Raw genomic sequence first — 27,634 nt, 5'->3', positions numbered from 1 at the left:
GCATGTAGACAAATGATGTTCGTAGATGATAGGCCTACTGCTGTGTCCCGGGAGAGTTTCAAATCACAATGGAAAAAGTTCTATATATATTACATTTTCAATGTTTTTTGTGCCGTAGTAGTTGTTTTAATAAAATCGATTCAAGTATGAAATACTTTCTAACTATGCAGTTGGTGAATAAAAAAATATTAGAACATTCGCCCCAATGAAGTTACCACGTGCTGCCTGAAATAAGAGCTCTTTATTAATTATTGAGAGACAAAAACATGCACTTGCACACAAAACGACCATTGTCTTTTTATTGTATAGTAGCTCTACTAACGTGTCGTTATATTTTGTAGGATAGCAATAGCATATATACGAAATCTAACGTAATCGAAATTCATTTGAAATATTTATATTGTGTGCTAATGAAGTCTTTAGGTAACGTAAATGCACTTAGATTTTGGGTTGATTTCCGATAGGAAGTCACCAATTTACGCTCTGAGTCATACTCTTTGCATTTAATGAGGATTCTGATTCCTTGTAGCCGCAGAAATATGCAAATTTAAAATCAAACAACTTCTGAATTCTACCTCAATTGTTCCATAATACAAATTTTTAAAAGCGATATAACTAGAACGATTGACAACGTAGGGATATCTAAAAGCTTGCAAGTCCGTTTAATGAAATATTGTTTTGACAAAATTATGAGTCTGATTGCCTTAATCGTCTAAAAACACAATTTCTTTGTTAAACTCAATTGCAATTATGAACTGCGTAATGGAATTTTTAAAAACATTTTCGATTTGTTAATTTTTAATTTGAAAGATAAGATATTTATGACATTTTAATCAATTGCAATGGATGGAAGCTTCATGTAAATTCTCCAGGTTTACTAACTTGGAATCGTCAAGTTATAAACTTCGCGCTGATCAGCTGTTCGCGTCGTGTTAGGCCTCGTCCGTTTCCTTTGTTGTCCTTTACTATTTTCAAGCTGTTGCCAAGGAGTAGACCGAGCAGTGTGAATCATCATGTAATAGCAATCATGGAGTGTGATGTTGAGTCACGTAGATGAATTTAGTATTTTTTATGATTGCTTTTCGATTTGTAGAGTAGATTTTTAATTCGATATTTGCTTTGGAAGCAAGTCAAGTAACCCATGAACCGTGGCTCCCAGGCTGAGGCTCAGTCAATCTTGCTGCAGTCAGTGCAGTGTAGCTACTTAGTTTATTAAGGTAGATTTCTCAGCTGACTACCTGCCGTTTCTGAAATTTGTCTAGTGGTCTATTATTTAAAACCATATTATAGTATCTGTAGCATAAATTATCAAGGCTGTCTATTAAACACAATCATTGAGGTGAGTTTTTTTTTAATTCTTTGAGAGTTTGAGTAAAAGTAAATGTTCCTTCAATTTGAATTTACTTAGTATGAACACAGAAAACCAAATTTCTGAAATGCTCATTCAAACTTCATTAATGAATAATGATTGACTGATTTGACTCAAACAGACTCATTAAGTCAGATTGACCTGACATGAGCATGAGGCTGACAGACCCAGTAGGGTTAATTCTTTTAGGAGAATCTGGAAAAGTTGTAATTGCCTATATTTCCTAAAATTTCCAATAATTACCTGTGAAATAATTTGTTACTTATGATTTAGAAAATATCAGCCCAATATACCAGATTGTGCTTTCAAATTTTCTTTACATGATTGACATGAAATTTATTTGAGGTTTACTAATGCGTAGGTAAAGGTAGGGCTAGCCCGGCTAGGGCTATGCTATCATCTTGTGAATCTACCAACTTTAATGCAAACTTGGAATATTATGCCTGACATTCCTAAAATTGCAGGTAAAAAGGACTGTTTCTTGGCTGATTTTTTTAAACAATGGAAAAAACTGAAAAAATTTGGAAAATCCCTTTGGAATGGGTGAAAATGGGCACTTGGGCAGATGCAGGGGCATTTTTACCCAGTCCATGGGTAGCTGCTGCCCAATTTTCCACCACCAGAAAGATCTTAGGAATTAGGATATTGGCTTACTTCCTGCAAGTTGGCTCAAAAGTCTTAGGGGATAAAGACTGAATTTCAGTTATCAAATAGCTAGCAATTTAGCCTATTAGCCTTCATGACCTATTTAAAAATTTTTTAATTGCTTTTGTATATTTTTTATTGCTATCGCTGGCAATTGGATTCAACTTTCTGACCATTTAATTATCCTTGAATAATTAAGAAGATATCCTTATATATTTTTAATTATCTTTGGAAACCATATATAGCATGCAAGCATAATATGTGTAGTGCTTTTGTATATTTTTTATTGCTATTGCTTGCAATTGAATTCAACTTCCTGACCGTTTAATTATCCTTGAATAATTAAGAAGATATCCTAATATATTTTTAATTATCTTTGGAAACCATATATATATAGCATGCAAGCATAATATGGTATTCATAATTATTATTTCTATGATTTTCCTATACTTTGGCAAGTCATATTCAGTTGTGACTAATATGTCATTGCTGACAATAAATAAAGCAAGTTTATTTTCAATATCTATGTAGGTCTCTGCATTTGTAATGGAAGAGGCCCCTGCTGCAGAGTGCGGAATATGCATTATGTGAAGAAAATTCTTCTCAAAATTCTGTCTGGTATAAACTGTATGCTGTATGATATAATAGAACTTTAAAATAAATAAGTATAAATTACCATGAACTATGCCATTAATTTTTAAAATATTGCCAAGATGTCTTGGAGGTTGAGTTTCCAACTCTAATTGCCAACAGAAAGTGGGTCAGAAAGTGATGTCTCTCTATTTTGTTTAAAATTTTACAATGTGTATGAATCTGGAATTATGATATATGCATGGATTTGAATTATGCTATTTCTTTCTATTAGTTTTATAGAATTTTGACTGGTTATCTTATGTGTCAAATTTTCTTTGCTTTGATATTTATAAATATGTTCGGTATACAATGATTTATTTCATGCAAATACTTTTTTTTACAGTCAGACCAGCCAGGGCTGTGTTGGGGGGCAAAGGTGTTTGCTGCTCCATCATCCAGCAGCGTGCCACAGCCTCCAACATTGTCTGCATCACCAAAGACTTTACTCCTGGATTGTATACTGGAATGCGGAAGTGCAGAGAGCTCGCAGCCACATTCAAGTTCAAAGTTATTGGGAGAAGATGCTGCATATGAAGATGCTCTATATGTAGGGTCCACTTCTTTCAATTTGATTGAATCATCTTCGGCAAGAGTTTTAAATTCTAGTATTGATGAATCAAGGCCATCAAAACTTAAGAAAAATTCAGGTTATGTTGGCTTAGGATTGCTCTACACAGAACTTTCACCAATTAAAAAACCTAGTAACAGCAAAGTTCACCAAAAGGAGAGGGCTATAACAAAGTATCTCTTCAAAAGTCCTACCAAGTTGACTGATGTCAAGGAAAAGGATAAAATTACAAATCCAAGTGGGCGAACTCCCTGCTATTCCTCAACTGCAAAGTTTTGTCTGAACTTGTCTTCATTTGATGCTGCAAAGATGTTTTTTGTGTTTGACGTGGACAAAGCTACATTTTACAAGATGGAAGTTGGCCTGCATGCCAAGAGGTTTGTCTCATAACTTTGTCTTGGCTTTACAATTTTGTAACTTTTCTGCTTGCTTGTAGGAAAGTACTTGTACTTTGGTTGTGCAAACAATTTTATGTAGGTTTTAACTTAATCACTTTATTCTTTGTTATTGTCACTGCATAGAAGAATTTTCTAAATAAATAGGTTTTCTATGTTTTTACAGCAATTGTTAGCCTGCAGTGCATTGAGTTTTACAGGCTTTACATTGTTTAAAAATAATAATTTTCATTAAATTAATAGTTATATTTTTTTAACATTTTTGGGATTATTTTTAATGTATTTTATTGAGAGGAGCTAATGTTGTCAAAAAAAAAATCTGCAATAATATAGGATGATTCTGGAGTTAAGGAGCTTATATTTGACAAGTGGTGGTAAATTTTAAAAGCATTACCTACAAAGTTTGATGACGTTACAGCGTGATGGAGCTACAGGCACGCCTACAGGACCACTACCACATCAGTCCTGCCAACCAAATCCTCATTGTAGCAGGTAATTTATTATCAATAGCTTAACTCCTGTCACTCAGGCATGCCTAGAATGCATGATTTGCTTTTATTGTAATTTATTTGTTTGACTGCATCACTGATTTTTAATTTTTTTTAATAGATATTCATTTGATATCACTGTATGATTATTTATGAAGACTCTGTTCTTCTGAATAAGGTAATGCAATAATAATGCTTGGTAAATGTGCTGTTATTCTATATTAGCCTATATTTTAGCATTGCTTTTAAACTGCTCCACATAACCTTGATAAGAAGATATGCTATGAAAATCAAATATCTATGTGTTATTTTTTATGGATAGTTTTATGATTCTTTACAATTTTCGAACTCGTATCATTATTAATGTGTTACAGATGGCATCAGACTGGGTGAGGCTGCAGGCCAGCTTGTGAAGTACAGAGCAGGCACAGAGCAAAGTCCTGTCTTCCTGTTCCGCAAAGAGAAGTCAGAAGAGGCTATGCCACCTGCCACTTATTCTTGCTACAAAGACAGCATTCAAAAGGTTGCTTCTCAGCCCATTTTTATTCTTACTTACATGAATTGAAATACTGAAATGATGCTACTTCGAATGCCTTACAAAACAATAATTTTTAGAATATAAAAGCCTCATTTATATGAAGAATGTAGCTTCGTAGTTGTGAGGTTAGCTTCTCAGTCCATTTTATTCTTACTTACATGCATTGAAATACTGAAATGATGCTAATTCAAATAGGTACCTTACAAAACAAAAATTTTTACATTAAAAAAGCCTCATTTATATGAACCATGTAGCTTCATAATTGTGGGGTTATAGCTTTTATGGGTTATAGTCTTATTGACGTGTTCTGTTTTCCCCGCAGTTGTGGAGAAGGTTTGAAAGCACCGCCCGCATTACACCGTACCAGAAGCTCGAGATCATTTCCATGATCATATCTGAGCTGTTGACTTTAGGAGCCAAGGTTGCCAAGGAAGTGACCTGTGTGGTGAGTGTTTCTTCTCTAACATCATTCAATTCTCTTTATGTAACCATTGAACTATTTGGAAAAAATTAAGTTTAAAGTTTTTCATCTTGTGAACACAAAAAGTTTACCTAAATTTTGATAGAAATTTTCCTTTATGTTGGCTAGTCTGCTTCTCTTAGTTTTCAAACATTGCTAACTTCTTATTGTTTCAATAAAAATATATTTGTAGACATGGCAATAAATCTAAGAGTTGAAGAACATTCTTCATTTGCAAGCCCTGATTAGCATTATCATGATCATCATGATTGTTAATTATTACTTTCAGGTTCAAGAGCAAGATTGTCAATACGTTGGCTGGACTGCACTCTTGTCACACCTTCAGAAATGTGCCGACACTTTTGACAAAGCCTATGTCAAGTTCAAGGAGATATTCTCGTCCTACCAAGAAAATGCTGAAAAGAATCAAAAGCTTCTCGAGAGGTTAGTGTAGTGATCTTAATTTGAAACTAATGCTTTGACTGGTCCTCTGGTTATAAATTAATTGTATTGTAATAAAATTTTTAAGTACATAAAGTTGTATTGCAAAAACCTAGAGTCAAGAGTCAGTCGAGTTATTTGATATAATTTTTATATAGGTATAGTCAGTGGTGTGGTGAAACACACTTCTAGAATCGGTAGACTATACTATTTTGCTCAAGATTCTTTTTCATGAAAATTTTATCAATATTATAATTGCTGTCGCGCAGGGTTCCCGAAGTAGAAGCTATGATGGCCAATTTCCCTGTAAGCTTAGCCATATGCCAGAGCGAGGGCAGTCAAGACATGGCAGCGAGCCGCATCACTGCCGTCCGCAGCAGCGGCCGCCGCTCCCGTACAGCTTCTGAGTCCCTGGTGGCCAGCGAGGTGGCACCCGGCGCTGACATGGACAGCTTCGCCGGCCTCGTCGACCGCAAGACTGGTGTCGCCGTGGGCTGTGAGGAAGTCCACAGAAGACGAGGGCAGGAGGGTGAGGTGGCCATTGCCGGCGAAGCATCGCATTCCGACGCCATTATAGACCGCACGTCTTTTCTTGCGCCAGCGAGACGCAAGAAGGAGAGTCATGAGTCTGAAATGGGAGTGATGTTCGAAGAAGATGAGGATAGTGTTGACGAGGATGACTCTCCGGCGGAGCAAACTCTACTGCAGTGGATAAATGACCGTAGCAAGGAGCCTCTGGGGCATTACGTCAGCCTTGCCAAGTCGGGACTTGAGTGGGCGGTAAGCCATGTTCAATTATTCTCGTGTACGTGATAGTTCTGTTATCCATTGGCACTAGGTACCTACCTCTTTTCGGTAATATGATTTCCGTTTCATGAACTGCATATCTTTTCTTTCCGAAATAACGTACACCTTTTTCTTGACATAGTTCGCAGTCCAAATTTGCATTGTAAAGTAAAAATTGATATAGCTGCTCAGTCTGCTCTAATGCCTTTGTATTGAATCATCTATATGATTACAGAGAGAAGAAGCCAACTACAGCCAACGCGAGCGGTATTACGGCAAGCTGTTGTCCGAGTGCCGCAGCCCCGCGACGCGCGAAGTGAGCGGCCTGAGCGACCGCCTGCAGTCTCTGAAGGCACACCTCGACGGCGCGCGGGCTCTCTACGACAACATCAAGCGCGAGGGCGACGTAAGTTTGCTCTAACCTTCAATGAGACTAGTGACGGTGATGAGAAATGTTCAGATAGCTGAGAAAGATGTGTTCAAGTCTCTGATATTTTTCTGCTTATCGCATCATATGAGCGTTGATGTGATCAAGTGAATATTAGTAATTATCTCCAACTTTGTTGAATATTCTAGCATAATCATGCCTAAGAATACCTGTATTTACTGATCAATTTATGATTTCTTTGGACGGTTAATATTCTATTTCATTTCTTTCAAGGGCAACTCTAAATCCAAAGAACACCCTGTCTTACTGTGTCATTCGACTCGTGCATTCTACGATAATTTTTTGTTACGCTAGGTATACAAGGCACGCAAAACAGAGCTGCCGCACTCCATGGCGAGAACCGATGAGCTGCTCTGCGCTCTACAGGAACGCGTCAAGGACTTCCAGAAGGTCGGTTATTGTTCATGATAATTATAGTGAAAGTATTAAGCATATTCATGCATCTAGAAATACATGCCTCTGTAGCATTCTTACTTATTCACGTACATGTGAATTGAAATGTTTGTACCTGAGTGTAACATGAACCTTTTATTTGTTAAAAACCTCATTATTTTGACGGGTAAGATTTTGGACGTCAAGTTCGTTTCTGCGTAAGAAGTAGTGTTATTATGAAACAATTCATGTAACTAAAATTTCTGTAACATTTTCAGATGAATGACATCTTGCAGAGGGTTCAGAAGAGTAAGGTTGATATATCGTGTCATCTCTTCAGACAAACAAGGTCAGATTTCTGTTTAATTTCGGCCATGTCATGTTGGAATCGTAGCTCGTAGTGATAAGGCCTAACAGCAGTGAACCTTGTTAAATAATTTCAGTTTATATTCAATTTGGTTATGTTTACAGTCGCTATTTCACATGTTAGTAGCTCAAGGGTAGTACGTATGTGCTCCTACATTTCACGTCAAGTATGGTAATAAAGTTAGATGTGATGTATGCATTAATTGCAAGAAGTTGTGTCCTAGTAAATTCTTGCAATGTTCTTGTAAATGCCTATGATGTACCGACGAAAAAAATTTGCTGAACAGCGTTGCAAATTTCAGCCAGATTTGACTGACTAGGTCCAATAGACTTCAAATGTAGATATTTTTCGATTCATCATTGAAATCGTTTCCTAAAAGTTTTCAACTTCAGATCTATTGAACATTATGTGTTCCTGACGTGCACCATAACGCTTTGTGTTACAGCAAAGTGATATCGCTGGTGGAACATTATGTGTAACGTGCACCATAACGCTTTTGTGTTACAGCAAAGTGATATCGCTGGTGGAACATTATGTGTAACGTGCACCATAACGCCTTGCATTACAGCAAAGTGATATTGCTGGTGGAGCAGCTGCAGGTGGAGCACAGCTGGATGATGCTGTTCATCGCGAACATGGAGAACACGGAGCGTTACTGCGACATCGTGCGTGACGTGGTCAACGCCCCGCGCTTATTTTGTCTCGCCGTCGCTGAGATAATAAGAAGGAGGCTCTACTCTAATGCCTTCAAGCAGGTCAGCATTCAAATTGTTCATTACATGAAGATTTAGGAGGATCTCATGTTCGCCATAAGAGGTCTAGTCTCAGGCATTCATACAAGAAGATCCCGATAAACATAAAGTATCCCGATACAGTAGTCCAGATAAAATTTTGATTCAAGTATTTATATTGCCAGGGTCAATTGGATGTTCATCATTCATTAGTTTATTTCCACTATCATCACTTACTGAATATGTATATATCAATATGTGACTGACGGACCAGGCAATAAGTGCAGCAGCTATCTCAATCAATCGTCAGTTATGAAAGATCGGGTTCAAAAGGCCGAATCCCTTGTGAATCAAGTCACGAAAAGTACAAGAAACGGCAACAGACCATGGGCCTATTTCTTCAACGCCGACACTTTCATTCTATTCTTTTCTATTCTATTCTAATATTTGCCCTAATATAATAGCGAAGGCTACAATTGCGTACAAATTATGCGTGCAGTGGTCGGTGCCGCTGGTGCAGCAGTACACGCGCCTGCACGCTGCAGAAGTGGAGCAGCGTTCACAGATCCGCCGGCAGCTGGAGGGACATTTCCTGACGAGCCTCTTCCCGGGGCTGCTCGAGAACCCCCCCTCCCACTGGGGCAAGAAGCCCCGTGACTTTGATAATAGAATTCCTCAGGTTTGTGTTTATATTTCTGTTATTTCACTAATAATGTCACTCGTTTGCTTGAATCGCAAATTCTCTAAAAACTTGAAAGCAATAAGCAATTTCTTGCTATTTCTATGTGGATGTTTTCTAAGCTAAGTAAAGGTTAATTTTTTGAATTAAATTCTTGTAATTAACTCGCTAATTGACAAAATGCACTGCCTGTATGCTGTATTAATTTATATTTGTTTTGACTATTCCGTGACTTGCGGGAACAGAACAACTGAAACTCGAACTGACTCTACTGATGACACAGACTGTAGCTTTAATTTTAACCACACAGCGGGGACACTATTGCTGGACGAGTGTAAAGTAATGTCTGGAGACTGACTGTGCCTGCGTTTGTTACAGCTGAGTCAGGACTACGTGTAGCTGTACGAGTGTAAAGTAATGTCTGTAGCCTGACTATGCGTTTGTTACAGCTGAGTCAGGACTACGTGTTGCTGTACGAGTGTAAAGTAATGTCTGTAGCCTGAATATGCGTTTGTTACAGCTGAGTCAGGACTACGTGTTGCTGGACGAGTGTAAAGTAATGTCTGTAGCCTGACTATGCGTTTGTTGCAGCTGAGTCAGGACTACGTGTCCCGCCTGGCGACCGCGGCCCCGCAGTACGCTGAGCTGCTCAAGCCCCCTGAGCGCGTGGACGCCGTGCCCGCCATACTGAAGACCGCGGGCTTCTCTGCCTCCCCCACCGCGCCTCCTCCTGCCGCGGTGTCCGAGCCAGCATTTCAGTCCCATCATTTCCGGTGAGAAGGGAATTACTCTGTTTACTTCCTAATTGAGGATCTTCCTGAATTAATTACTAATTGTAATTCATTTTCCTAATTGAGGCTCCTCCTGAATGAAAATGAATTACTCAGTTTAGTTCCTAAGTTAGTTATTACTCTAGTTCCTAAAAAAAAAGTTCCTAATTGAGGATGTTTTATGCTGCTTCTTAGGCGTAAAATTCTTTTGCAGAGTATGTAGTGCTTTAGCATCATTTCTTGTTGTTTCTATTTGGTATCCTACTTATATTGTAGAGTTATGATAAGCATTCAATGGGCATTTCTCAATCTTGATTATCTGAAGCAGTTGACAAAAACAGATTCCCTTCGAGAATGTGTGAACTATTGCACGCTGTACAGACGAGACTAGGACGGTCTACAAACTTGCGCTTGCTAATATCACTAACATTGTACGTAGTATTTGAAATTGACTGATATAGCCTCCTCCGCAGCATTGATCCATAAACATTACTATGCATGATCGGCGTGAATTGGGCTGTTTTGCGGTTTCATTCTTCTAATTTAGTTTTGAGTTTCGTAATGGATGCAACATCAAAATAAGTGGCGTTAACGACACTACTGCTCCCGGCATCTGCGGCCACAGCAGCACGAGTGCCACCTCCCTCATGGATGGCACTCTGAGCAGCAGCAGTGCCAGTGCCGAGGTCTGCTGCTCTGCTACCAACATCCACACAGCTTTAGTGGACGCCACTAGTGCCAGCCATTGTGTCTTAATGAGCCCTAGTAACCAGAGTGGCACTAGTCCTAGTGTCGCATACTACGGTGCTCGAGCACTAGTGGGCTCTTCTAACGCTCGCTCTCTAAATAGTCTCACTAGTGCCAACACGAGCATCACTAGTGCTGAGCAAGTGGCTGGGGGCACCGTAACTAGCACTAGTAGTGGAGACACGTCACTAGTTGCTGGCGGCGCCCCTTCCTTGTCTGCTGTGGGCAGGTGAACTAACCTTACTACCACGTCTTATTCTGCCTTGTTTTGCATCGCCTAACGTTCGTTCGGTTGCTTTGTAAGTCCTTTTTATATCCCTCCGTGGTCACAATTACTTCATCGCTTAACTATTTACTTCTTTATTTCCAACTTATTATTTAGAATGTCATGTAGTTTAATTTACAGTGACACAATCTATATATTTCCTAGCTGACACTTTGTAGTTTGCTGACCACCACCTATTAGTTCTGCCTCGTGCAGATAGATGCCGTTAATTTATATTCAATTCATTGATTTATTGCCTCTTCTCCATGTTTTGAAGCAACGTTTACTCAAGTTCCTTATGTATTGCCAAATTAGTATGTATTTTGTTTGAACTGTTGAGCATGAGACCGTTTTGTGAACTTATCCTGACCTTTAGTTTGCTGGCACCAAGCTTTTTGTTCAATAGAAACGTCAATTTTAATTACTATGACTTCATAATTCACTTTCTGTTTTACCAGTTACTTCATTTCAATTTCTTGATGGCAACAAATCAAATCAATTTTAACATTTGTCAAATAATTTTATAGCTTTTTGACAACTACGTCATAGAAATATATCGCCCTTTGCAGGAACATTATATGATTTATATATTATCTTATAAATCTCGTCTTTTTCACCAATGTATTTACTTAAGTGTTTATATTTCTCACTAAATTGTTACTTCTTTTTTATAGTATTATTGGTTAAATAAAATTTGTTTCCTTTATTTGTGTTAGCGAGCATCGCGAGTTGGAGACATCAAAGTATTTATTTAAGTTTTATATTTCTCACTAAATTACTTGTTTTTTTATGATATTATTGGTGAAATAAAATGTTCCCTTTATATGTGTTAGCGAGCACCGCGAGTCGGAGACATCAAAGTATTTATTTATGTCTTTATTTTGCTCACTAAATTGTTGCTTGTTTTTATTGTATTATTGGTGAAATAAAATGTTCCCTTTATTTGTGTTAGCGAGCACCGCGAGTCGGAGACATCAAAGTATTTATTTAAGTCTTTATTTTGCTCACTAAATTGATGCTTGTTTTTATAGTATTATTGGTGGAATAAAATGTTCCCTTTATTTGTGTTAGCGAGCACCGCGAGTCGGAGACAGACACAGAGGAGTTCGACAAGATGACGGACGCTGCCTTCGTGCAGCCCGCGACCAGCCCTGACTCGATCGTGATGACGCAGGAGTATGTCACGGCCGAGTATGATCTTGAAGACGCTGCAGAAGTGCCTAGCCTTCCCCATGACTCGAAAACAAACTCGGACGAGTCTAACACGGCAACAACCTCGAAATTTGACGGCTTGGACGAGTCTAACACGGGAACAACACAGAAATATAACCCCTATGCGCTGCTCAAAGAAATGCTTGGGCTCCAAGATGACATTGAAGAAATTCTAGAGAAAGGAGTAAAGGAAGGTACTGAAGAGCAGGGGATAAAACTGCTGGCGGCTACCACTGAAACGATGAGCACTGCACTCGAAAAGTTCGCAGAAATTAGGAACCGAACTCTAGCCGAAGATCGCCGGCAGTGGGAGGAGGTAACCGAGTATAAAATAGCTGACTTGGATTCTCAGGTGGAGACATACCACCACCAGATAATGGAGCTTCAGAAGACAATTCAAGAGAACGAAGGTGACCACAGTGAGAACGTTCAGCGCCTCAACATGGACCATGAACGAGCTATCAAAGAACTCCAGCAGACTCACGAGTCTTCAGTTCAGCAATTGCAGAGCAAACACGACGTCTCATTGCAGGAAGTTCAGGCCAAAGCTGAGAATGACATTGCTAAGTTGAGTCTCGAACACGAGACTGAAATACTGCGATTGAAGGACGAATGGAAGCAAGAAGTGGCGTCCGAGATGGAGCAGCTGGAGCAAAAGGTCACAACGCTCCAGCTGAAGGTTTCGTTAAACAAACAAGTTCAGGAGGAGCTCCTCTACGAGCAAAGTAAAAGGTACGTCAGTTATTATTTCAATTTCTGCCTTTCACACTTGCAAAATTTAATATGGGATGAATGAAAATTTTAAATTTATAGCTCAATAGAAATTTTTCTATTTCCATTGAAAAATGCATGTTGTCATGATAATTTAATTGCTTGAATTATATAAATGTTATTTGCGTGGCATGTATAAATTCTCCCATTTAGCGCTTTACATTTTCGACCATTTCGGCTTACATCTTTTGGTGAAGCTACGGCGTTCCATTAATCAAGACTTCTGTAAATGTCTCATGCATTAGCTGTATTTCTTGTACGATTTTTCCGCAGACTAAAGAAGGAGCACGACGAAGAGATGTCAGAAATGAAGGCGTCGTACGAGAGTCGAATTGAAAAATTGGAAACGTCGCTTGCGGACGCGAGCTCGCAGGTGCAGGCGCAAGCCGCGTTCGAGGCCAGACAGACCGAGATGCTTGACTCCTTCAGGAGCCAGGAGCTGGACTTACAGAGACGAGAGGACCTGCTTCAGTTCAGGACCAATCAACTGGAAAATCAAGAGAAACACGTACAATATCAGATGCAGGAACTTCTTAAACTTAGGGAAGAAGTTCGTTCAAGAGACGAGTTAGAAAATGAACTCCGTGAACACGTCTCGAAGATCTCGTCTCTTGAACAAGAACTATGCGATTTGAACGAGAAGTGCTACATGATGTCACGCGAGAACTCCGAGCGACGTAGCCAGGAAGATCTCAGCTTCCAGATGATGTTGATAGATAAGGACCAAGAAATTGTGAATCTCAAACACCAGAGCAAGATTGCGCTCGAGGAAGCCAAGCAGAAGTGGCATGCCGAGCGGCTCCAAGCGGAGGAACAAAATCTGCTTGAACTTGTGAGTATTGTAGATCTTGCCTTATATTTTATAGATGATTTATAGATATTTGGTTCGTAGATCTTGCCTCATGTAAAATACCCCCTTTGATTTTTGGTCTTAAGTTAATTTGAGTCATTGCGAGGAACCTATTTCCTCTTATTATTATCTCCTCAAATTTATGTATGAGGCGAAAGTTGCGGTAGAAAAAGAAACTGTAAGTGTGAGTGAGTGGGAATTATCACGCTCTCGTATGTCGCATTTGTCATGCAATGCATTGTTATATTTATTATACTGTTGAGTTAACCGCCGATCAACCCTATACTTACACACGCGATTGTTAATTAATTCTTCACTCCAGCACGAGGAATGCTCAAGTATTGCAGGTTTTAGTTGCTGGCTGAACGACATTATTCTTGAATGCTATCATTTTATTAAGGTTGTAGTCGTTGCACTGGCTTCAGTCACTCTTTAAAGGTTATATTGTTATAGTTTTTATAGTGCTATATGATCTTATAATTTATTTATTATCATTTATATATAAAGGTTATAGTGTTTATAGTTTATGGTCTTATGATTTGTGCTTGGATTGCTAATTTTTATCGAGTATTTACTTAGTATTTAAAATCCCTAATATGGTTGCCGTATTACAGACGAAGAGGTTGAAGAGTGAGAGCAAGAGGGAGATGGCGATGCTGCAGAGCAGATTCCAGCGAATTGTGTCAACTATTGGCACGCCAGAGGTGAGGATATGATTTAAAAAAATCAACTAATATATGAAACGTTAGAGTAATTTAACTGCCTTGTGATTTTGTTTAACTACAACGTGACGGATATTTACTCAAAACTTGGAACAAGCCTTGTTTTAGTTTAAATTTCAGCACATTGCCTGTAGTCTTTTGAATCCTAAATTGAAAGTATTATTTTGCTATTATGCGTTTCAAATGAATATATTGTTGGCGTTTATTGAACATTTTTAGGTTTGGTACGTGACGTATTCCTATGAGCTGTTTTAATAAGAAGCGTACGTGATGTATTACAGCGCGGGGGCAGCTCAGACGACGATCTGTGTCGTCTGCGAGACGAGCTCAGGATTCGTCAAGAAGCTACCGTGCAGGCGGCAGTACAGGCGGAGACGCAGCGCATGACTGGACAACTGCGTGAAGTTGTTATGAAAAATCTTAAGGAGGAACTTCGTGACAAGGTTTACCATGACCTCCGGCAGGATATAGTCAACAACCTCAGCGTTGAATTCGAAGATCTTGTATCAGAGAGAGGCATGAAGGCTAGGTACGAGTTGATGAAGTTATTCGACGCTGATATACAGAAGGTAATTCCTGAATTATTCACTGAGAAGGAAGTTGTTTGTGAGGTTCTTCCACCCATGACCCAGAAGATGTTGAAAGATGCCTGCGTAGCTGAGCTCGAATTCAGGATTAGCGTGGCCGATGTAAAACTTGCAAGCGAACACGGGCCTAGAGTGAGTCTTGGAGAAGAAGCGGGAGAACCTTCTTCTGAAAACAGAAGAGAATGCACAGCATTTTCGAACATGTCAGGCTTGGTCCATAGTGTCAAAACCTCTTGGATTGAAACAAAACGAGCCTTAGAGGATCAAATCAAACAACAGCAAGATAGTATGGTGCTTCTGCAAACAGCTGTCAATACATTGAGCAGAAATTCACAGGCCGAACAAACGACTTCTTACCTACAGGTTCTAGACATGTACAAACGTCTGAATGCAAGCCAACAAGCGCTCCTGCGATCCGAACTTTCTGATGAAATAACTCATGATCAAACAGCCCGAAACACGACAATTGTTGCCCAGTTAATAGTACAGGCTGTACATGATGGCATGCACTGGCTTCTGCCTCTTGACCAGAGGAGGCCTTGTCCTCCAGCCATAGCCCAGAACTCTGCGTACAGAGAAGCCGTGGCAGCTCTGGTCACGAAGATCACGCAGTACTTGGACATGATGAGGGCAACGTACCAGCAGAACCTTCAGTGTCGGGAGGTGCAGATGATGCGTTCATGGCCGTCCTTTGGGCAAGAGGTAAGAGTGCCAGTCTAGGTTTGTCTTTATTCATTTTAGCATGAAGGTTAATCGTAAATATGTATTAAGGCATAAGCTTATTTGTTTAAAATTTACATTCATGAATACATAAGATGCCTTTGATGATATTTCTTGGCCTTCGGTAGATTGTCTCATGGCATCTTAGATTGTAAGGGCAAATTGCATTATTCACTGTGCACACTGTGAATGCTAAGCTAATTTTTTAATTACACACAACTTACTGTTTTAGTTTCCGTTGATCTGTGAATGTATGATATAAAAATGCCTATAATTCATCAATAAGAGAAAACTTCATAAATTCATTTTGCTGTACAATCAGGAGCTCAAGAAAAGACTAGAGGAACAATTCAACCTGCAACGCAAGGCCTACGTCGACGAATTCACGAGGCTGTCCAACGAGAGTCGGACACTTAGAGCTTCTCTGGTGAGTCGCGTGCAATTAAACTTACAAGTTGCATGCTCCATTTTTAGCGCATTTTCTCATTTATTGAAAAAAGGCGCTATTGTGCTTGTCATGTCCGCCCGTCTGACCGTCCGTGACTACGTTTTCGTCGACGAGAAAATGCGCTCTCTGTCACTCACCGCAGTGAGTACTGAGTTATATTTTTTGTTTACATATTCTTAGCGCAATTCCGGTGCCTTTCGTACATAAAAGATGGAACAAAATGTGTTGAATGTTACTTTCATGAATGTAAGCCTTCAATGTTCAATAATTTTGGCATTCGGATGCATTCAAAAGCCACTTGCGACAGAGAGCTCTGTGCGCCATAGTGATTCATTACAATATGAAGTATTGCGCTATATATGCTGGTAAGTAAAAATACCACATCATGAAATGATCAAATTACAAATCGTGAAACATATTAAGGGAATCTTAGCATCAATGTTATTGGTCGATATGGCATATGGTCATCCCTTATCAATAGTCTAAGTGGGATGAAAGTTCGAGAAAGGCGAAATGGGATTTGTAATATTATCTCGATACGATTTAATAATGCCCATTTTTGTGCCAGTTAATACATGTTGGAAGATGGTTAAGAAATGTTGATTAAAACCATTGCACTCATTTCTACTTACGCCGGTATCTGAAGATGATATTGAATGTTTTGTTGCAACAGAATCGCTCGGTGCAGACGTTAGCTGCAGTGATGGCCCGGCACAAGCGTGATCTGGAAGCTCTGCAGCAAAAAACCCACGCTCTTCAAACTACGAACGACTATTACCGCGAACTAGCCGTAAGTACCTGCACTAAATACCATAGATGCTGTTGTTGTTATTCCTTATTTCCTATGAAATTAGCAGGGCTTAGTAATTACAATAAACAATAATTATGTCGAGAAGATAGAAACGTTAGCAATCTAGACTGTCAGACACGGCTTCTTTAACTTGAGATTGATTTACTATGAAGCTGATTATATTTGTGGATTGAAAAAAGCTTGTTTCAATTTCAGTATTTAATATGAAGTTATAAATGTTTTATATGCTGTCTCCTTGTGCTTGCAATTTTGCATTGGTTATGCTTAAATTTCGGAGTGTTCGGCGTCCACGCACCCTTTGTTACGTTGCAAAGTTTCGTCATGGTTGCTCACTGCTTCATATCAATTGCATTACTCTTACTTATGTGATAATCTTATCTTTTTTTCAAGTGCAAGACATTTGTTCAACTTTTCACTTTATTCTGGACGTAATCGTTTAATATTTGCAGCGCTTACTATTCAGCAGAGACTTAATTTATTACTCATTGCTTATTGATGATAAAGGCTGTTGAGTTCATTATAGATCCTGCTAGAATAATTGGGAAGTTTAGTTAATCTCCTAATAACCGACACGATCACATTCTTGTCCTGACCCTGCGCCTCTAGAACGTTTTGCTTCTACTTGATATTTGTGACTCATCTCTTGAAACTTTTTTTTTTAATTTTTATCTTTAAATTTTGTAAATGGTTTTAATTGGCTGCTTTTTTTTCACTGCTTCTGCCTTTTTATGAAGCTGAACACCTAAAGTTGAATAATTCTTCATTATTTTTTGTGTTCTGTATAATGTTGCTAGTGTTTAAAAGTTTGGCACGTGTTATGTCGTTGCGTGCGCTCTAACATTTGTTGTACATTTGTGGAATGTTGCGGCATTGAGCTGACCAAAGTAGCATACACGTCAGGTCCTGGATAATTGATGTGAACTCTGTCATACCAATATTATTTGGGTCTTGTTAAAACCATGAACTTTTACAATAATAATCTTGATTATGTCGTACGATCACAAGGTATGGAAAAACATTCTCTTTCTGGTGTATTTTCGGTTCAGAATATTCATGCGACATGATCTCGTTATATAGTCTTTACATGAAGTATGATGCACGAAGCTTCATCGATTAACAATTCATTTTCATTAATAACACTTACTGTAAAAACTTCAATAAACGGATGATCTCCTCTTATTTTTATGAATAATTTTTAAACTATTTCGGAAAATTCAACAATGCAAAATCGTGTTCATCGGAATTGCCGATTGTTCTCTTTGTGTACGAAACACCAGACTCGTGTACAGCCGAGGTGAACAGTTGCATTGACTGCTTTTGGGTATGCTGTTAATGACAGGCAGCCATTTCGGTCGTTTTACACGCAAAAATCTCTTAAATATTGCAAGATAATTCAAGTGAAAACAATTGTATCATCTTAATATTGTAATGTGTTCACTCGTGCACCTCTGCCCGTGTTCCCCTCTATCACTACAGGCTGCTTCACTGACGTCCTGAGCGCATGTTGTCTATCACCGAATTAATCTTTGCTTTCTTCTTGCTTATTTTTCCGGTTCATTTATTTTTATGTGTTAATGTTCCTGCTGTGTTGCATTAAATGTTACTTTCTGCTTGCTTATTTAACTAATTCAAATTTTAACAAGGGTTTTCGTTAATTTCTCAGTGTTCTTCATCGTGGCATGGTTTTATTACTTTTTCTAATGCACTTTTTTAACTACTACTTTTTCTAATGCACTTTTTTAAACTACTTTTTCTACGTTTAATGTGCACCGTCAACTGTCATGTCGCACTTGCTTGCTATAATTCAAGGTACTAACAAGCTTGGTTGTCCTAGTTGTTCTGTTCACAGTACCACGTACAGCGCTGTCAGGAGGGGCCAGAATCCTTCACTGTAGCGCTGCATGAACTTGGTCGCGATATGCAGGCTCTGGTGAGTCCGTTAACACACTATAAAGCTACCATAACCCTTACAAATCACTCTTAAATAACTAAAAACTTAAAAGCAAAGAAAACTCCACAAAATTTATAGTATCTTTAAAGAAAACGTTAAAGATAACGTTTTCTTTAAAGATACTATGAATTTTTGTGAGAGTTTTCTTTGCTTTTAAGTTTTTAGTGAATTTGTGATTCAAGCAAACGAGTGACATTTCTCTTAAATAAATTGGAATTTTTGTTCTTCGGTATTTAAATTCGAATAAGTACTGAAGAACATTCCTCATATAGTACTGAATTATTTCAGTTGTGAATTTTTCCAAGTAGGTATGTTTTTTGCTCTATAGTTAAATCTTGTGATGTCAGAGCCAAAATTCGCTCTCTGCTCCCGGCCAAAATTTTGCAAAATATTGTTTGTTCAATCCTCGTTTCCTCATGGTGCAAAAATGATTTTGGTTATGAAGTTTTTATTATTTATTATCTCTGTTGTTACACACTTAATGAAAAGATGCAACAAAAAATTTTACCTTAATTAGATAGAATTATGCGCACGTTAGGTCGTGAGAAAAATGTTGTCACGCTTTACATAATATTTATTTCGAACACAGGATGAACAGATGCTCGTGATGGGCACACATAACGTGCCGTGGCTGAACTGGGACCCTATGGAAGCTTTTAGAGATACAATTCCTAGTGCAAATATATTTCAAGACCAGAGTTCTGTTGAGGAATATGGCTTAGCACACACACATCCATGTGTTGAACCCGATGCATCTGTTGACGCTGATGCATCTGCTGACCCCGATGCATCTGTTGACCCCGATGCATCTGCTGACCGCGATGCATCTGCTGACCCCGATGCATCTGCTGACCTCGATGCATCTGTTGACCCCGATGCATCTGCTGACCCCGATGCATCTGTTGACCCCGATGCATCTGCTGACCCCGATGCATCTGTTGACCCCGATGCATCTGCTGACCCCGATGCATCTGCTGACCCCGATGCATCTGCTGACCGCGATGCATCTGTTGACCCCGATGCATCTGTTGAACCCGATGTCCCAGCGGACACTGACACATCAGCGACGTATACAACAGCCACTGACACCTCAGTGGCTGACACCACATCCACTGACGCCACAGCCACTGACACAACAACCACTGACACCACAGCAACTGACACTTCAGCCACTGCCACAACAGCCAGTGACACTTCAGCCACTGCCACAACAGCCAGTGACACTTCAGCCACTGCCACAACAGCCAGTGACACTTCAGCCACTGCCACAACAGCCAGTGATACAACAGCCACTGACAGCTCAGTAGCTGACGCCACAACAACTGCCACAACAGCCAGTGACACCACAGCCACTGACAGCTCAGTGGCTGACACCACATACACAACAACCACTGACACCACAGCCACTGACACCTCAGTGGCTGACACTACAGCGCTTACGGACCCAGCGTCAGCTGTGCTCTCCTTCACCTCCGCTGAGATGTCGAAATCTTTCACTGCCGCCACGTCGCTGCCGGGCGCTGTCGCCAGCCCCGCTAAGGTAAGGCTTAATTGATCAGTAATGGAAATTTCGAAAATTATCGTCAATTGTTTTATTCATATTGCCATTATTGTAATGTATTGAAGTGAGATTTAGTAAGGGATCATTGCGTTCTATGTATGCCTGAAATGTTCTTAAATTTGCCGAGTTGGAATGTAGGTATCTTATGTTCCATTCTTTAAGCGCAACTCGGAATGAAATACCAGGTGAATTATTTCATAGTTTGTATTTGAAAGAAATAAGAGTTTTTCATGAATAATTTCGTTAGTAAGTCAATTTTGTGTCGATGATGTTGACAGCCGTGGTATATATATTTTTGCGTATTGCTTATATATTTGTGTAGTTAGGCAGAACTTCTTTATTTATTCAGTTTTAATTGAAGACCAGAGCGTACTTTTTATAAAAAAATTTCTCATGGTTTATATATTTGTATATGGTATATATATATTTGTGTATCTTATATATAATTGTGTATTAGAGTCTAGCGATGTTTACATTGTTTAGAGAGCGCTGCGTGTGAGTGTAGAGCTCGGGTCGTGCCAGCCAGGCGACGTGTGTCTGGTTGTGTGGGATCCACAGCATCAGCAGTACCGCTTCCTGCTGCACCATAACTTCCTGCACTTCCTACACTCTGACTGCTTCCAGGAGCTCGGGCTTGACGCTGGTCAGTTCAATAACCTTCATGTAGGTTTTATTTCACATATTTGTCGTTAGAAGCAAGTTTATATATGTTACCTGACAGTTGGGTGGACAGTCTTGAGGCTGGTCAGTAGCATACATACTTCATGCAGGTTTTATTCCATATATTTGCCGTTATTTCATATATTTGTTTATATACGTATGTTACCTGACAGTTGGTGCCCAGTCTTGACGCTGATCAGTTCCATGCATACTTCATGCAGGTTTTATTTCATATATTCTTCGTTGGAAGAAAGTTTATATATGTTATCTGACAGTTGGGTGCGCGGTCTTGACGCTGGTCAGTAGCATGCATAGAACTTCATGCAAATATTATCAATATTTTTGTAATTGGAGTACATTTTTTATATCTCGTAGCCCGCTATAGTGCACAGCCATTCTTATTGTGAAGGAAAAATTGATACTCCTTGCATAAAATAACAAAACTAATGAGAACAGGATAATTCATCACTTGAATAATTAATTTTCTCGTCAGGAAAATTAATTTTATTGTGCAATTTGAAATAGTTAGGGAACTTGGCACAATTTTACCCCACCCGCTATTATTAGCTTTAATATCAAGACTACTGTAGTCAAACTAATGAAAAATTAATGCTTTCATATTAAACTTATTTTAATTCTTCTAGGAGACATGAAGATTATTTCTAATGAATGATCAACCTTAAAGGCATGGTTTCTCAAACAGTTTCTTGACTAGGTTAAATGCTTTTAAAACTACTAATATTTTGGGCTCTTCGAAGCTTTAACAAATTTAATCTAGATTCAGAAATGATAGCTATTAAATTATCATGGCTTGTGATTTGTGAAGAGGTAGAATTTTTGTTCAAGTCATTTGAAACATCATCTAGCATGTATTGGATAACCAAAACAACCTCAGTGACGCTATTTATGCTGGAGTTAATCACGACATTTGAGAACTGAGTATATTACGTAGACGTTCTCTACTCCCTCAGAACTGACGGGCTTCGTGACGCCCCTCGTGGCCGAGGTCGTTCAGAAGGAGTTCTGCGTGGCGCGTAAAGTAAGTACACATTTTCATGTATATTCCTGATAATATAAGAATATTCTCTTGTGTGGCCATGCAGTGATCCTTGTTTTATCGCGTGGGCTAGGTTCCTGACGCGCCGTACTGGCTTCATAAAAAGGCCGTGCACAATATCTTTGAACCTTCAAGTACTCCTACATCAGAGCTTTTCAGAGAACACTTTCTGATAACATAATCTTTCTTTTCATACTTGTAATACGGTATAATGGGGATCATTGCGTTGTGTTTTCACCTAAAATGGTTCTAATTTAGCACTATAATGCGACTGGATTCTTTCTAATTTTGTTTAGAATTTTGGAATAATTTAGTAGGAAAAATTTGTGTTTGTTTTTCATCGGGCTTTTCTAAACTATTTCTGTCCATTGAATAATCCTATAAAAATTTTACCTTGCTTTCGACTGCAATTCAAGTTTCATGCTTTATTGAGTACACGATTTTCTGGTAATTTCTCATTCACGCGACCTTTCTCGTATTTCGTAGCTTCTCTGGTGCGAGTTTTCTACAATGTTTATTCAAATTCGCTTTCATGTTGTGTTCAAGTTTATTTTATTTCCTTAAAAGTGTCACCAAAAATTCGATTGCTATTCTCAGGATTTAGTATTCCTAACTATTCATTTTGGTTTTTTAATTCCATTTTATTTAAATGTATTTTTTAATCACTAGATATCCATCCAAAATTTGAAATTTGTTAGTGGTTTCGCCGTTAATCTTATTCACCCCCGTACGGCTGCCTCTCTCTCCCTGTTTCCAATCTTCGGTATAATGTACATACAAATTTCTTATTTAGTTTCCGCCATGATCTTACATGCCGCGCACTTCTTGAATTAGAGTACGCGCGTCTTACCTCGCTCATCTCACTGCTATTAATTTCTCTAGTGTTTATTTTTGTTGTCCTATAAATGTGCGCTAAATATCTAATCCCACCACGCAACCTGTGTTGTACTTCACTTGGTATTGATTCGACTGTTCATATACTACCCTGTGAAAATCTACAGACGCGGCAGCTTCTGATTTGGATTACCAGAAGCTGGGGCGACTCTAAATTTTATTAGAGTATATAGGATTTATTTTGTGTGGCTTTGGAACCATTGTAACTAAGATTTTATTAACAATTTGTGTTCATATTCGGCGTTGGCATTTTGGAAGGCTACGGATCAATCGCGAATTTCTTTGGCATAAATGGGCAAATGTGCGGCATTTTTAAGTCGTAGGGAAGTGGACGCTTATCAAATGTAACCATGACACGTTTCTCTGGCCACTAACGACCATTTCTGGTTTATCGGATATCGATATTAATCTATTGCTTGAATGCCCTTAAGAAACGCATGAATTTGCCGATGTGTTACATCCATCCGTATCGACATTTATCCTGTTCAAGCCAACCTTTGTGCGTGTAATGAAGCACGAAAATTGGTTGCGTTGTCGAACTAAAGAATCGCATGAAGTTCAAGAGTCCTCGCAAGATGGGAAGTCAGCCATATTCCGTTGGCATGGGCAATTTTGTAAGGGGGCTGATCGAGTTCTATCTATCCCAGTTTAATCCAAACTTACGGGAATGGACGAGGGAAGTATGTCGTTTGCAGATTTTTCTTGGTGTTTTATAGTTCGATTTGAGCATTTGACTTCAGATTTCATTTTTTTTGCCAGACAAATCGGTTTTCGGTATCTGTATCAGTTTTCAATCAAATGCGATTCTTTCTAGTAATTTTTTACAATTTTGACATCAATTACTATTTATTTTCTGTTAATTTCTTATTTCTATTTTAACTTCGGTTTATTATCGAATGAATAGCTCACCTTTGCGTTAATTTTTGACGTTTAACTTTTGCATATGTGCTGATAAATATTAGTCATTTCGTGAACCGCATATTCTGACAATTCCTCAATGAAACACTTTAACGTGCACAGAAACCACCTCTTGATTTAATACGGCATCACATTTCTCACATATTCTTTTGTAAATTCGATCTGATTCATGCTTCTCTACTATGGCATGTCATGAAGAGAATGTAATTAAATTAGGACTGCGGGAAGCCAAGTATAGTCATCTTTCATCGCGATTACAATCAAATTGGTCGTATTTGCCAAGGCCAGTTGCCGCTGCTCACACCATAGCTGCAACGACACTTTTTGCTCGGTTTCTTAGACGATGATTTCGCGCCCATGATCTGCGAGTGTCGAGCTATTGATGTTGCTTCTACCCGTACAGCAGTGTAATTTGTAGGTCTCTTACGCGATACTCATCAGCCCGTAGTTTGGCTATTTTTCACGGGTACTGTAATATGCGCTTTTGACCGCCACCACTTACGCCAATACGGCCATGCTTCTTCGCTTGCCTGCCAACGCTGCACTTCTAAGAAGGACGCTACAATTGCTACTTTTGGGCCGTCATTGCGCTACAGAACTGACAGCTTGATTGTTTTGGAGCTCATGAGCTGGCCTCGGCGCTTCGTAATAGAAACCTTCAACTGGAACCGTCCACATGCTCATATTCCGGGTTACGGAGGGACCGATGAAATATTATTGTGAATGAATTAAAAATAACATGCTCTTGAACTGGTTCTTTATTTTTGAGAAAGTTGCGGTTTATTCTTTGAATATAATTTCATTTTATTCGTGAAATTTAGGATCGCTAATAATATTCTCTTGTTTGAATTGGAGGCAAATTTTTAGTTAATAGATTTTGGATAAATCTGCTTGGAATAATGACGCTAATATATTGGTATTTAACTTCATTTTAATCCAATATCCTCCTTATAATTTAAAAAGCTCGTTTCTAGTACTAGGCTTTAGGAATCTATATGATCCATTTATCAGTGCTTGTCCGTAATTTTTGTTAATTATTCATAATCTTGAAGTGACCGCAACTCTCGGCCTACTGCAGCGTCTTGCTTGCAGCACTTGTGTCTTGCTTGCAGCACTTGTGTCTTGCTTGCAGCACTTGTGTCTTGCTTGCAGCACTTGTGTCTTGCTTGCAGCCGTTGGTCCCCCTGCAAAGCAACGCTCACTTATGCTTGCCCTCCGCTGGAGTTGTTTGCTCTTCGTTGCGTTCCTTCACTTTGGTCTTAAGCAAACACATGACGCGCCTGCCCAGAGTTTTTACGGCGTTCAATTGTGCCCCTGTTGTCTATAGTTCCATCTGGAGGAGGGTTCGTTACTGCAATTCCTTACTCTCTCGTTCGTAAATAACTTCAAAACTGGTTAAACAGCCCGAAAGTTTTCGATGTTGGTAAATTAGATCATGGTATATTTGAGAGATGTTTTTTGGAAGCCATTTTGGATCGCTAAAAGTTTCACAGTTGCCTCAAATGATGTTTCCATAGTCATGGAGCTTGACTGTTAGTGTTAGTGGGTTTAATTCATGCATTCCATCGATATTCATAGTTAGTCCTTACAATATAAGCGATATTCTCGTATATACCTCGTTCTAGTCTGTTCTTCACTTAGTATACCTGGTGTGAATCACTCATGATTTACGCCTTTTCTTTGCCCTCTTCTTTACCCGCTTTTCCACTGCTAGCTTTGGCTGTCACTCTCTCAAAAGTTTCATCTCGGCTTGGCTCGTGGGTAAACCCACTACCTTGCTTCACCCGACACCTCCACCTCAGCTGGTGGATGTCTCCCCCACCCTCGCGCTGCATCGCACCAAACCGGTCCCTCTTGCTGAGATTTGTGCCCGAGGCTCCCGCACAGCAGCAGCTATCACTACCCGGGCGCCATGTACATATTATTGAAACCTTTTGACGCCTAATGCTTGCTACCAGCAACTCGCTTACTTGCTTCCCTGCCTACCGTTAATCGCATCTTCGAGTGTTTTATTAAGCATATTAGTTTCTAAATTGCTCATAATGAACATTAAGCTAATTTTATTCAAGCTAAATCCTTGAGAAATTTTGTTAGTTAATAGCAACCTCTTCTATCTATTACCTTTTTAATGTCGGAGATGTGTTCGTATCATCTCAATTTAAAACATTGTTGACTCCTCACCGTAAGGTTGAGTGTAAATATTGTATTTTAGTTATTATGGGGCTTGAGATGATGGCTACAAGAAGCCTTGTTTTGTCTTCTAATGCAGAGTCAGACTGCGCTGTTCTGATGTGATTAGATTTCTTGGGACACGAATTGATTGCCTCGCCAACCTTCCATCTCACTGGGCTACATGTGAGCCGAAGTCTCTAGATTGTTTCTTGGCGGCTCTCGGGACTAGAATTTCAAAATGCCACTTAATGTAGCAGGGATTCTCAGTATAAATGTACTATGCTAGTTAATTTGCGTGTTACGGTGCACATCGCGTTTAGAATCCTACTCCTCTTCTACGTTTCTTTGATCACAATTCAAATGGAATTACATGATATCATCCGTTAATTTTTGTTTCGAAATGAAAGTCGCTTCATACGCCCTGTTTTTCTAATAAGCTATACTTGCTTCACTTTCCATGAATATGCTTGGCTTGTACATGTGAGTTCTTACTGCTGCGCGCACATTTGTTAGTAACAAAAATTTGACCGCATCGCCGTGGCTACTTAAAAATCGTATTCTCTTGCTTATTGGTTAAGGAGCGGTTTAGGTCCTCTCATCTGTGGCTCGGCCTCATTACTTGCGAGTATCAGAAAACTCGGTTGAGTCAATACTCTGTATTGCTTTCTACTGGAGGACCGCTTATGGCTTCGAGTGTGAAGTGCACAACTCGAAACTGATGATTTCTGTTTTATATGATAATACTTGGAGCGTGTTATAAATATCTTATCCATGTACGTTCGGACTGCCCATGAAGTTTTCTGGGAAATATTTTCCATTTTAGATTTTGCCTGTCCACTACACATGCAAAGGTATGATGAATATGTACCCCGATACTAGTATTACACACTTCAAGATGAAATGGGATCAAGAAAATCTCTGTTGCTCACTTTATAACTCATCCATGTCCCGGCCTTTATTTGATGTCTCTTGTGTTGAGAATGATCACCTCTGTAGTTTGGTCATGCTGCTCAGTATCGGTAATCTGCGGACTACAGAGCTGTCATTGCTGCTCGTTGATCAGGCTTTATGGCTCTTCTTATCCATTATCTTTATGCCTTCAATTAGCCGATAATTGTGAGCTGGAAATGAACATTGAAACGATCGCAGCGTGATGTGCTGGTACATTGATGCAGCGCGCACTACACTATTATTAAGATCGTATAAACTGAAGAGGCTGTGATGCCGCTTTGCAAGATAAGTTCGTCCTCTCAATAAATCTTGCTAGCTTGCCTCTGCAATCAGTCTGTTTTTGTGTGAATTTAATAATTAAGAATTATAATAAGTGCAAATATATTTACACTCTAAGTCACAACGTTTTCGGTCAGATTTCAAATGCTATTTTTTCGTCTGCTTAATTATGGTGCATTCACTGATCCTAAATTTAAAACAGTTTTACAATTTTTTTAGCACTAAACAAGTAGGTCTTTAAATCGAATATTTTTTGTACGAGTGCCTTTCATTAATGAAGTGGATAAAATTCAACGTAAGTTGACTGCACAAGGCATTCGTGTAGATCATTACAGAGCGGGCGTTGAAGTTCCCTTCTTTGAAATAAT

The 27,634-nt window shown here is 39.1% G+C and overlaps 1 protein-coding gene across 1 annotated transcript in view; it reads left to right on the top strand.

Annotated features, from left to right (window-relative positions):
- Positions 1 to 964: 964 nt before the first annotated feature.
- LOC108669452 (RB1-inducible coiled-coil protein 1) overlaps positions 965 to 27,634 on the top strand; it is a 43,320-nt gene continuing 16,650 nt past the window's right edge. Inside the window, exons 1-24 of the mRNA XM_047883455.1 lie at positions 965 to 1,339; positions 2,991 to 3,592; positions 4,029 to 4,102; positions 4,473 to 4,621; positions 4,959 to 5,081; positions 5,386 to 5,540; positions 5,807 to 6,317; positions 6,559 to 6,729; positions 7,066 to 7,161; positions 7,422 to 7,492; positions 8,079 to 8,265; positions 8,741 to 8,920; positions 9,512 to 9,693; positions 10,316 to 10,666; positions 11,774 to 12,646; positions 12,959 to 13,517; positions 14,150 to 14,239; positions 14,539 to 15,546; positions 15,887 to 15,991; positions 16,686 to 16,802; positions 18,673 to 18,753; positions 19,364 to 20,314; positions 20,819 to 20,978; positions 21,967 to 22,034. Of these exons, the coding sequence (XP_047739411.1) occupies positions 3,525 to 3,592; positions 4,029 to 4,102; positions 4,473 to 4,621; positions 4,959 to 5,081; positions 5,386 to 5,540; positions 5,807 to 6,317; positions 6,559 to 6,729; positions 7,066 to 7,161; positions 7,422 to 7,492; positions 8,079 to 8,265; positions 8,741 to 8,920; positions 9,512 to 9,693; positions 10,316 to 10,666; positions 11,774 to 12,646; positions 12,959 to 13,517; positions 14,150 to 14,239; positions 14,539 to 15,546; positions 15,887 to 15,991; positions 16,686 to 16,802; positions 18,673 to 18,753; positions 19,364 to 20,314; positions 20,819 to 20,978; positions 21,967 to 22,034 (6,330 nt within the window). The 5' untranslated portion in view covers positions 965 to 1,339; positions 2,991 to 3,524. The remainder of the gene's footprint in view (positions 1,340 to 2,990; positions 3,593 to 4,028; positions 4,103 to 4,472; positions 4,622 to 4,958; positions 5,082 to 5,385; positions 5,541 to 5,806; positions 6,318 to 6,558; positions 6,730 to 7,065; positions 7,162 to 7,421; positions 7,493 to 8,078; positions 8,266 to 8,740; positions 8,921 to 9,511; positions 9,694 to 10,315; positions 10,667 to 11,773; positions 12,647 to 12,958; positions 13,518 to 14,149; positions 14,240 to 14,538; positions 15,547 to 15,886; positions 15,992 to 16,685; positions 16,803 to 18,672; positions 18,754 to 19,363; positions 20,315 to 20,818; positions 20,979 to 21,966; positions 22,035 to 27,634) is intronic.

The sequence above is a fragment of the Hyalella azteca genome, unplaced genomic scaffold (genome assembly GCF_000764305.2).
Source record: "Hyalella azteca isolate HAZT.00-mixed unplaced genomic scaffold, Hazt_2.0.2 contig1645, whole genome shotgun sequence".
Lineage (NCBI taxonomy): Eukaryota > Metazoa > Arthropoda > Malacostraca > Amphipoda > Hyalellidae > Hyalella > Hyalella azteca.
The sequence above is the reverse complement of the archived record's forward strand: the minus strand, read 5'-3'. Positions and strand labels throughout refer to the sequence as shown.